The 12260-nt window shown below is 47.0% G+C and overlaps 1 protein-coding gene across 4 annotated transcripts in view; it reads right to left on the reverse strand.

The window, feature by feature from the left end:
* LOC140638930 (ATP synthase subunit f, mitochondrial) overlaps window positions 1-12260 on the reverse strand; it is a 57430-nt gene that overhangs the window by 42483 nt on the left and 2687 nt on the right. For 2 of the 4 annotated variants that reach the window (XM_072837069.1, XM_072837066.1), the window contains exons 1-2: window positions 1084-1106; window positions 494-636 (exon numbers count right to left, since the gene is read on the reverse strand). In XM_072837069.1, the coding sequence (XP_072693170.1) occupies window positions 494-636; window positions 1084-1091 (151 nt within the window). In that variant the 5' untranslated portion in view covers window positions 1092-1106. Of the gene's footprint in view, window positions 1-493; window positions 637-850; window positions 1109-12260 lie in introns of those variants that run through there. The other 2 variants (XM_072837068.1, XM_072837067.1) reach the window with 2 other exon arrangements.

Consider the following 12260-nt stretch of genomic DNA (forward strand, 5'->3'; position numbering starts at 1 on the left):
TATTCAACATATATGCGTCCAACCTTCCTCGGTATCAGGCACAGTCCTAGGCATTCGCTCCTCCTGGAGCTTAATTTGAGCTTCAGCTTTGGGAAGAAGGGAAGAAGCTGCGCGCAGGGTTCAAACACAAAGCGCCTAGGTGGCGGCGGGGTCAATATTGTTCAGCGAAGAGGAAGGGTGGCTGGAGGTGGTGCATTCCCAAGCTCGCAGACGCGTCCCTCGGCTGCCCTGACCCTCCCCGCTGCAGCCGAGAGACGCAGGGCCTTGGGCAGGCGGACGGCGCGGCTGAGCGAGCAGAGAAGCGTCGGACGGTGCAGGACCCTGGGAAAAGGGCTGGGTGCGCCTCCGGTGAGGCCGCAGGGAAAGCCCTGAACGAAGGGAAGGCGGCTCCGCAGCCCCGACTCCCTCCCTCCCAGCGCAGCCGTGAGCCCGGAACCTCGCATCACGGCTGCTGCCCTCAACCTTGCAACCTTAACCAGGTCCACGTACTCACCGGGCGAAGCCATCTTGGAGTCCTGGGTGTCCGCTCTGCCGGACCGCGCAAGGACTGCTGGGTAGGGAGCGACGCGCCGCTGCGCGGCGGCGCGGGAAGCAGGGGTTCCTGGGAAGCGGGTCGCGACCAGTGCGAGTCTAGAACTGCAAGCGCACCATAGGATGAAGGGCGAAGTCCCTGGAGGGCACAGCCTCGGGACTCTGCAGTAGGGAGAGGAGGATGGGGGTGGGGGAATAGGAGAATGGGGGGGCGGGAAGGTGATGGTAGAGCTCAGCCTGGCCTTCCCATCCTAGGAGGGAAGAGGCTGGCAGGGACCCAAAAATGGGAAATGAGAAAAGAGCATCCTGGCTTTCTAACCTTTATCTCCTTAAAATTGTTCTGGGAGGGGATCCCTGGGTGGCGCAGCGGTTTGGCGCCTGCCTTTGGCCCCGGGCGCGATCCTGGAGACCAGGAATCGAGTCCCACATCGGGCTCCCTGCATGGAGCCTGCTTCTCCCTCTGCCTGTGTCTCTGTCTCTCTCTGTGTGTGTCTCTCTCTCTCTGTGACTATCATAAATAAGTAGATTTTAAAAATTGTTCTGGGAACTTACAGAAGCATAGGATATGTATCCCAGCCCTGGACTGGGCTCTGAAGACGGGGGAGGGGGAGGAAGACGCTGGTGGCGGGGGGGGGGAGACGCTGGGGCGGGGGGGAGGAAGACGCTAGGGGTATACAGCTCTAACCCTTATTTCCTCCACTTTTCCAAGCACAGTGATGCTTCACCACCATTTTGGTTTTTTCTGAAAAGGCCACGATAACCATTCCTGGTTAAGAAATTCTGACTTGGGCAAGATGCTTTGATTCCCCGAACTTCACTTCCTTCTCTAAAGTAAGGAGCTCAGCTCAGGGGAGCTGCCTGCCTCAGGGAACTTTAGGATTCCACTATTTTCTTCCCTATTCAAGAAGGAGCCTAAGTATGAAATAAACAAACAAATAAATAAGGATTTATGGTTATGTGAAAAAACAGGAGTGCAAACAAAGCCTGGAGTCAGAATGCACAGATTTCCCCAAGACCCATGATTTCGAAGTCCTAGCCATTCATCTTCAGAAGAAAACAGGGACAAGGAAGGGATGAACCCCAGGATCTTGCTGTCTTTAGTGCAATGCATAAACCCCCTGGGCGAGAGGCTCAGTCCCAGAGGGTTGTAATCTACTCCCTTCATAGATCCATCAAGAAAACACATTCCTCAATGGAGCAGAGATCCATTTTCTTGACATTTGTCTCCTCATAGAAGTTTAATTCATTTGAAATACCTTTTCTTTCCTTTCTATTCTTAGAACAAAGACAAAAGTCCAGTGCTTTTCAAGGTAGCTTTGGATACCATGCTCATGTGTTGCTGGAAAATTTCTTCTCAAGTCCTGATAAGTTCAACAAGTTGTCACCAGCAATGCATGGGAGTGTGGAAGTAGGAGGTATCATACCCATTAACACTTTATTTATTTATTTATTTATTTATTTATTTATTTATTTATTTAAGAGGAGAGAGAAGGGAGGGGCAGAGGGAAAGGGAGAGGGAGACTCTTAAGCATGCCCAGTGTGGAGCTCAATCACAACCCTGAGATCATGACCTGACCTGAAATCAAGAGTCAGACACTTAACCAACTGAGCCACCCAGGTGCCCCTCATTAAGACTTGTTTTAAAGGGATTTGCATTTCTGGAGTGACACTGGGATCTGGTTTGCAGAGGGAATGGGGCAGTTCTCTGTTAGACAAAAAGCTGTGACCATTCCAGGTTTGGCAACCTTGAACGATCTTTCTTCTCACCACAGAAATAATAGGGGTGCTTCTTGCCAGGAAAAACTGCCCCATAACAGGGAGCTCCTTACAAGTTAACAAAGGCCATTGTGATCATTGTCTCATCCTAGGTGGTGCTGGGGGTGGGAGGCAGGGAGGGATCATTACCTTCACTTATCAAACAAGATTCCTTGTGATACTTTTTTTATTGCCAAGTACACTGTGGTAGTTAATACCCATCAGTGGTCAGCTTACTTTTCTGCCTCTTCCACTATAAATTGAGCTCCTTAAAATAAAGCTCTGTTTCTGAACTCAAAGTCTGGCTGTCTCATTCAAGATGTTCAATTGGTGTTTGTTAAATTGTTGTACGAGGAACAGAACAATAAATGAAAGAATCACAGAGATAGCAATTGAAGAAGTCCCTATGTTCAGTATGTCAGAAATGCAAGGAGCACCTCATCATGGCATCTTAGCACACCAAAGGGGAATAAGGCCCCAAGTGCATTTCTAGTATAATAAGGAAAAGGTCTAAAAATAAAAAATAAAAAATAAATATATATATATATATCATAGAGTGAGGGCGAAGCAAAGTTCTAATGGCAAGGAAGCATTAAGGGTTAGTGCAGAGAGGATATGCCTGATACACAGGTGGTGAGGTGAGAGGAGTTGAAAAGTGAAAAAATCCTGGAGGATCTGATTTATATGCAATTAAAAGGAAATAGTACAGAAGGATGGTGACAAGGGAGAGAGCAGATTAAAAGAACATAAGAAAACAAGTTAATTTTATTTATTTTTTATTTTTATTTTCTTTAAGTAGGCTCCATGCTCACTGTGGAACAGGGCTTGAACCTATGACCCTGAGATCAAGAGCCAGATACAACTGACTGAGCCACCCAGGTGCCCTTCTTTTAAAAAGTACAAAGATTAGAAATGAAATTTATACCACAGATCATGAAAACAAAATGAGAGATGAGGGAACATAAAAATAAATTGTAAAAGGTGGCTGAAAATTTTTTAAATGGGAATCAACAAAAATATAGCACATTTGAAGAGAATTCAAGAGACAGTGTTGTAGACAAATAATATTGAAAACAACTGAAAAGCAAGGAAAATGGTACAAAATATCAAATTGTTATTTTTTATTTTAAAGATGTTATTTATTTGACAGAACACAAGCAGGGAGAGCAGCAGGCAGTGAGAGGGAGAAGCAGGCTCCCAGCTGAGCAGGGAGCCCAATGTGGGGCTTGATCATGTCCTGGGATCATGATCTGAGCCGAAGGCAGACACTCAACCAGCTGAACCACCCAGCTGCTCCTAAATTATCAAATTATTAAATGATGAAGAGATCAATGAAAGGTAATGGGAAGGAAGGTGTTAATGTGTGTAAAAATAGAGAAATACACAATCTTAGATTGCAAAATAATAATAAACAGGACTGTCTTTGTTTGAGTGGTTCTAACAAATTACCATAGACTGGGTTGCTTAAACAGAAACTTATTTCTCATAGTTCTGGAGACCGTAAGTTCAAGATCAAGGTGCCTGCAGATTTGACTCTTGGTGAGGGCTCTTTTCCTAGTTTGCAGATGGCTGCCTTCTCATTGTATCCTCACATGGCAGAGAGCCTCTTTTTTGTGTCTTTTACAAAGGTGCTAATTCCATCATGAAGACTCCACCCTCATGACTTAATTACCTCCCAAAGACCCCTCCTCCCAATGCCATGGCATTGAGGAGTAGGGGTTCAACATGTGAATTTTTTTTTTAAAGACTATGTTTATTCATGAAAGACACACAGAGAAAGAGGCAGAGACACAGGCAGAGGGAGAAGCAGGCTCTATGCAGGGAGCATGACGTGGGACTGGATCCTGGGTCTCCAGGATCATACCCCAGGCTGAAGGCGGTGCCAAACCGCTGGGCCATCGGGGCTGCCCAACATGTGAAATTTTTTTTTTAATGTTTTATTTATTTATTTATTTATTTATTTATTTATTTATTTATTTATTTATTTAATTTTTATTTATTTGTGATAGTCACACACAGAGAGAGAGAGAGACAGAGACACAGGCAGAGGGAGAAGCAGGCTCCATGCACCAGGAGCCCGAGTGGGATTCGATCCCAGGTCCCCAGGATCGCGCCCTGGGCCAAAGGCAGGCGCCAAACCGCTGCGCCACCCAGGGATCCCAACATGTGAATTTTTTAAAGATATATTTATTTCTGGAAAGAAAGAGAGCATGGGGTGAGAAGGGGGTCAAGGGAGAGGGAAAGAGAGCCTTAAGCAAACTCTGTGCTGAGTGCTGATTGTGGAGCCCCACACGGGGCTGGATCTCACAACCCTAAGATCATGACCTGAATCAAAACAAAGAGTTGGTGCTTAGCTGACTGAACCACCCAGGTGCCCCATATTTTTTTAAAGATGTATTTGTTTATTTGAATATGTTTTTAAAGATTTTATTTATTTACTCATGAGAGAGAGAGAGACAGGCAGAGGGAGAAGTAGGCTCCACACAGGGAGCTGGATGTGGGACCCGATCCCGGGACTCCAGGATCACACCCTGAGCCGAAGGCGGGCACTAAACCGCTGAGCCACCCAGAGATCCCTATTTGTTTATTTGATTTTTATTATTATTATTATTCACGAGAGACAGAGAGAGAGAGAGGCAGAGAGAGAGGCAGAGACACAGGCAGAGGGAGAAGCAGGCTCCACGCAGGGAGCCCCACATGGGACTCGATCCCAGGTCCCCAGGATTACGCCCTGGGCTGAAGGTGGCGCTAAACCACTGAGCCACCCGGGCTGCCCCCCTATTTGTTTATTTGAGAGAGAGAGAGCATGTATCAGAGTGTGGGGGAAGGGGCAGAGGGAGAGAATCTTCAAGCAGACTGCCCCCTGGGTTAAGAGCCCAATGATGTGCTTGATCTCATGACCCTGAGATCATGACCTGAGCTGAAACCAAGAGTGGGGTGTTCAACAACTGAGCTACCCAGGCACCCCTCAACATAGGAATTTTTAGAAGATACAAACATGGGGACGCCTGGGTGGTTCAGCAGTTGAGCATCTGACTTTGGTTCAGGTCATGATCCTGGGGTCCTGGGATGGAGTCCTGCATTGGGCTCCCTGAAGGGATCCTGCTTCTCCCTCTGCCTGTGTCTCTGCCTCTCTGTGTGTGTCTCTCATGAATCAATAAATAAAATCTTAAAAAAAAAAGAAGACACAAACATGTAGTCCATAACAGGAACCTAAAGAAGAGATGTAAATAGAATTAAATGATAATTCTCCAGAAGAATCTGTCCCTGTTACTCTCAGCACATGGGCAGAGGGGACTCATGTGAGCTGTTTGCCAGCCCCAGCATGTTGGTGATTGGAATAGACAGGCTGCGTTGGGTGTGGGGGATGACTGGATCTAAGGGACCTGGTGAAGTGATTTCATTTTATACTGGAATGTGATTGTCATGTTCCCATGACAATTGGCTCTGACAATTTCCAGGGTAGGAATTACTGAAAAAGAGTTTCAAAAATATCAAAGAGTATACTTTCTCAGGGAATTAGTACTGAGAAATCTATTGGGATGTTTTCCAGATGTGACGTTTGTGTTAATGAAACCCTGCATGTGAGTCAGAGTTGGGGTTGGGTACTGTAAACTTTAATTCCTTACTGCAGAAGCAAGAATTATGTAATAATTGAGAGAATTAAGATACTGGCATAATATCTTCGATGGCTCACAATGCAATATTTAAAGTAGTGACTGAGGGGCGCCCGGGTGGCTCAGTTGGTTGGGCATCTGTCTTGGTTCAGGTCACCGTCCCAGGGTCCTGGGATTGAGCCCCACATTGGGCTCCCTGCTCGGCAGAGGTCTGCTTCTCCCTCTCCTTCTGCCCACCCTCCTCCTCCTGCTGGTACTTTCTCTCTCACACACTCTCTCAAATAAGTGAATAAAATCTTTAAAAAAAATAAAAATAAGATAGTGATTGAAAGGATTAGGCAAAAATGAAAGCTATATTACTTAAGTAAAATTGATTCTGAAATGGTATGTATGTATGTATGTACGGATGTATTTATTTATTTATTTATTTATAAAGTAGGTTCTACACCCAACATGGGGCTTGAACTCACAGCCTGAGATCAAGAGTCACATGCTCTACTGACTGAACCAGCCAGGTGACTCAATATGGTATTTATGATTTCTAAATAATTATTTAAAGACAAAATGCTTACAAGTGGATAATATCAGAGGGGAATGTTAAAATATCCTTATTAAGGGATCCCTGGGTGGCGCAGTGGTTTGGCACCTGCCTTTGGCTCAGGGCGCGATCCTGGAGATCCAGGATCGAATCCCACGTCGGGCTCCTGGTGCATGGAGCCTGCTTCTCCCTCTGCCTGTGTCTCTGCCTCTCTCTGTGACTATCATAAATAATAAATAAACCAACATTTAAAAAAAATAAAATAAAATAAAATATCCTTATTAAATGATGGCCTTTGGTGTTTTGTTCGTATAAAATTTTCCTTTAGTAAGGTTGTATTTTTAGTATCCCCTACAGTTCTGTATAAACTATGGGCTCCCCACCAAGCTGATAATGTATGGCTCTGACCCCAACCTGCATACCACAGGTTTGAGAACTGAACTAGAGTAAATAATTACCCAGGTGCCAGACTGACCTGTCTGATGCACATGCAGGACACATCCAAATAACACTGCAAAACACCATTCATGATAAAATCCAACACCCATTCATGATAAAAACTCTCAGCAAACTAGGAACAGAGTGGAACTTTCTCAACTTGAGGGGATCCCTGGGTGGCTCAGGGGATCCCTGGGTGGCTCAGCGGTTTGGCGCCTGCCTTTGGCCCAGGGCGCAATCCTGGAGTCCCGGGATCGAGTCCCGCGTCGGGCTCCCGGCATGGAGCCTGCTTCTCCCTCTGCCTGTGTCTCTGCCTCTCTCTCTCTCTCTCTCTCTCATGCATAAATAAATAAATGAATAAATCTTTAAAAAAATGATTGCATGAAACAAAACACATTCACAAAAGCTATAACAACAAAGAATATGGTTGTCAATCCTGAATGGCTTTTGAGCTGTTTTTTGTTCATTTCATCTCAAACACAGGGTATTCTCCAGTGGTTTAGAGGTTGCCATTGGGACTCTTTCCTCTCCTGAAATTGGGACTGTCCCTTACCTGCAGGGCTTCACACAGAGGCACTGACACACCCAATTTCTCATTTCTATAGAGGCGACTCTCACTCCCAGGGCTCAGGAAATCGGGACTCAACAGCTCCCCGGTGGCTCCAGATGGATGGCCACAGCGGACCAGAGCTGCAGGTGTTAGCAGGGCTGCTGGGCAGCCTGGAACTGAGGGCTGGATTCCAGAGACACAAGTGCGGGGCACAGCAGCCCCAGCCCTGGGCAGAGATGGGGAACATGGTGTCAGAGGGGCCAGTGGGTGCGATTAATGCAAGATCTGAGTCTGTGCCTGTGAAAAGGACTACAGGCTAGGATAGGTTGGATTCCTCAGCAGAGTTAGCTTTAAACGGCCTCTGGAAGGAAGGGACCAGCAGAAGGCCCAGAGCTGGAGACCCCTCTCTCTGAGCTGGCCTGCCACCTGGGCTTTTATAGTTGCTTTTCATAAATCTGGCCAGTCAGCGGTTGAGGCTCTGGGAGCATCACAAAGGGACCTTTTGGGGCACCTGGGTGGCTCAGCGGTTGAATGTCTGCCTTTGGCTCAGGTTGAGATCCTGAGGTCCCAGGTCCTGGAATCTAGCCTCACACTGGGCTCCCTGCAGGGAGCCTGCTTCTTTCTCCCTCTGCCTATGTCTCTGCCTCTCTCTCTGTGTGTCTCATGAATAAATAAAATCTTTTTTTTTATTAATAAAAAAAAAAATGCCTCCTGTGCCGTGCTTTCCGGGGAGGTCAGGGCTCAAGGTCAAGCCCGAAGTTAAATCAAGTGGAAGACCTTCCAGCAAGGGCTGGGGACAGGGATCCCTGGGTGGCGCAGCGGTTTAGCGCCTGCCTTTGGCCCAGGGCTGGATCCTGGAGACCCAGGATCAAATCCCACGTCAGGCTCCCGGTGCATGGAGCCTGCTTCTCCCTCTGCCTGTGTCTCTGTCTCTCTCACTGTGTGCCTATCATAAATAAATAAAAAATTAAAAAAAAATTAAAAAAAAAAAAGGGCTGGGGACAGCATCCTCTCTCCTGGTTCCAGGACTCCCACCCAGCCTTCGGAGTCCCGCCCACGCGGAGCAGGTGGTTTCCATGGTGACAGTAAACAAGCCTCAGACCCAGAAGGGAGCCCACGTGGGGGTGAGGCTTTTGCCTTGGCAGCTTGGGGTTCAGGACGCCCCGACCTGGGCTCTGTGCGGAGGGGCTACAGTCCTCAGGAAGGGGCAATAGCTCTCGGGAGAACCAGAAACCAGGCTCCCAGGGACGCAGATGCAGCCCACATGTGCACGTGGCCCCACCCTGCAGAGCTGGGGAGTGTGCGGGGTGAGGGTGACAGAGGCATGCCAAGCAAGACCTCCTGGTCACAGCGCTGTCCTAGATGGGAGCAGTGGCCTGCAGAGGAAAACTCTCAACCCCCACACGAGTAATGTGAGCAGCAGCTGAGAAGGGAAAGAGGAACATGGAAGAAATAAATGAAAGCTATTGGATGGGAACACACACATGCACAGAATCATTTATAGGCCCAGATACATACAAAACTTTCTCTCTGGAGCCCAAGGAATAAATAACCCTGGGACAGGAACCCAGCACTGAGTTTGTTCCAAGAACCATTTCTGTCCAAAAGCAGGTGAGATGGAGCAAGTCAGAGGAGTATTCCCAGGAGGCCACCATACAAGTGACCTGCTTATCCAGGCATTCTGCCCCTTGACCATAATGTGTTCTTTGGTGCTGGACACTGGGGGGAAGGAGTGTGTAGGATCCCATCTGGAGCCTGCACAAGGGATGACTCTAAGGTCTCCTAGAGTCTACACTGGAATTGGAGAGAACAGAGGGTGGAGGGGACACCCTATCTTCACTCTACCCATTATGTTTAATTCACTGGGACGGTTCCTGCTCCCACATAGTGTCCAGCCGACAGTGAATTCCAGACGATGGAGTTAATCTCTTCAAGCGAACACTTGGGGAAAATGAAGGGCCATGCCAAGTTCCTCCTGGGAGTCAGAAATGTGCTCTAGTTCCCCTCTCAGACCTGCTCAGAGCCTAAGCCCAAGCCAAGAGTGAAAGATAAAATCAGTCCCCTTTCTCCATCCCTAGAGCTTGGATGCTGCTCTCTATGATATAAAATGGATACAGGGAACCCAAGGAGATGGAGTAAGAATGTCCCAACAGTCCCAGATGCCTCTGAGCCATGACCAGGAGGAGGACACAGCAGAGAGATGAATCACTGATGGTAGTAGCTGCTTTCTGGAATATACCAGGGCTTGTGTGACCATGGCCAAGTTTTCCCCTCTGGCCTTATATTCCCAATACATAATTCTGATTCTGACACCAATCCCAACATGTAGGTTTTTCACTTGACCACCAAGCATGTCTCTGAAATTAGCTGGGGGTCCCCATTCCCACTTGAGAAAAATGGATTCTTTCTTCTTCTTCTCCTTCTTCTTTTTTTCTTTAAGGTTTTATTTATTCATGAGAGACACAGAGAAAGAGCCAGAGACATAGGCAGAGGGAGAAGCAGTCTTCCTGTGTGGAGCCTGATGTGGGACTCGATCCCAGGACCCCAGGATCACTACCCGAGCCAAAGGCAGACACTCAACCGCTGATCTACCGAGGTGCCTTGAGATAAATGGTTTCTGACCCATCAGCTATAGACAGGAGGTTCCAATGACTTCCACCCTTCCTGAACTCAGAGAAACATTTTATTTACTAGCTCACTGGTTTACTATGAAAGGATATTACTGGGATTCCGTGGGTGGCTCAGCAGTTTAGCGCCTGCCTTCTGCCTGGGGCATGATCCTGGAGTCCCGGGATCAAGTCCTACGTCAGGCTCCCTGCATGGGCCTGCTTCTCCCTCTGCCTGTGTCTCTGCCTCTCTCTCTGTGTGTCTTTCATGAATAAATAAATCTTAAAAAAAAAAAAAGAAAGGATATTACTCAGGAACAACCAGATAAAAGAGATGCACAGGACAAAGTATGGGGAAGGGGCAAGGAGCTCCCACGCTGTCTCTGAGCACACCACTCTCCTTGAACCTCCATGTGTTCACCAACCTAGAAGTTTTCAGAACCCCATCATTTTGGGTTTTGTTGGAGGCTTACTACACAGGAATACTTGATTAAATCCTTGGCCATTGGTGGTTAAACTCAATATGAAGTTGATGAGGCAAAAATTCATTCACACTGAAAAAAATCAGAACAGATTTTTTGGAGGGTGGGGGGGTGAAGGTGGGGATAGACAAGGAAGGGACATAAGAAAATTTTGTGGGACAAAGCCTATTGTTCTATAACTTCATAGAGGTTTATGTTACATAAATGTTAAAATTCATCACTTAGGGCGCCTGGGTTGTTCAGTCAGCTAAGGATCTGTCTTTGGCTCAAGTCATGATCCCAGGGTCCTGGGATTGAGTCCCTTATAGGGCTCTGCTCAGCTGGAAGTCTGCTTCTCCCTCTCCCTCTGCCGCTGCCCCCACCCTCCCCCACTCTTGCGTGCATGCTCTGTCTCTCTCAAATAAATAAAATCTTTAAAACAAAACAAAACACTGGACGTCTGGGTGGCTCAGTGGTTGAACATCTGCCTTTGTCTCGAGGCGTGATCCCGTGGTCCTTGGATCGAGTCCCACATCAGGCTCCCTGCGTGGAGCCTGCTTCTCCCTCTGCCTATGTCTCTGCCTCTCTCTGTGTTTCCCATGAACAAATAAATAAAATCTTTAAAAAAGAAAATAGAGCAAAACAAAACAAAAAAACCTCATCACTTAGGATACATGCGTTTTGGGATGCTTGGGTTGCTCAGTGGTTGAGCGCCTGCCTTTGGCTCGGGTTGTGATACCAGGGTCCTGGAATCGAGTCCCACATCAGGCTCCCTGAGAGGAGCCTGCTTCTCCCTCTGCCTATGTTTCTGCCTTTTTGTGTCTCTCGTGAATAAATAAATAAAATATTGTTTTTTTAAAAAAAGGATACATGCATTTCATTGTAAGCAAATTTTAACTGAAAAGAATACTGTAGATATATTGAACTCCAGTTAGTAGGCATTCTGGATTATTTAAGGAAAAATGTGCTGGTGTCTGCAATTTTCTTTGAAATGGGTACAAACAATGATATGGGTTGATGGGCTGGGGGGTATGTGATAAAGCAAGTATGTTTAATTGTTAATGACAGGGGCTCTTGGGTGGCTCAGTAGGTTAAGCGTCTGCCTTCAGCTCTGGTCATGATCTCAGGGTCCTGGGATTGAGTCCCACATCATTCTCTGCTCCACCAGAAGCCTGCTTCTCCCTCTCCCTCTGCCTGCAGTTCCCCCTGCTTGTGCCCTCTCTCTTTAAAAAGCTAAAAAAAAAAAAAAAAATGCTAATGACAGAATTAATGTTGTGAAGAAACAGGTGTTATCTGTCAAATTAATCTCCCATTGTTTCAACATTTTCATGATTAAATGCTAGGGGAAAAATTTTATGAAGCCCTTCCTACTTTGATGTTGTGTGGAGGTCCCCATGCAAAGGTAGGGTAGTTGGATCTGTTGGGATGCCAGGTCAATGGGAATAAGCCTGTTCAAGGCAAAAACGTGATAATGAGTCATTACTCAGATTCCTTTAGGAAACCCACCCTAGTGTTTACTTTCTTCAAGATACCAGAGCGGTGGAGGGAGGCCTTACACAGCTCAGGGAGATTCAGGGAGCACAAGAAGCATGGATAGGACCCCATGAAGGACACACTGCCTCCCAAGTGTGCTGGGCAGGGTAAATGTTAATATCATGTGGGGTGGGGGATGCCCTTTGTGCAACTCCTCCATGAAGAAATCATTAGTGGGGACTCACACGTTCATTCATCAGCTCCCATGGAGAAGAGAAGAAGCTGCATGAG

Source organism: Canis lupus, chromosome 8 (genome assembly GCF_048164855.1).
Source record: "Canis lupus baileyi chromosome 8, mCanLup2.hap1, whole genome shotgun sequence".
In the NCBI taxonomy this organism is placed as follows: Eukaryota; Metazoa; Chordata; class Mammalia; order Carnivora; family Canidae; genus Canis; species Canis lupus.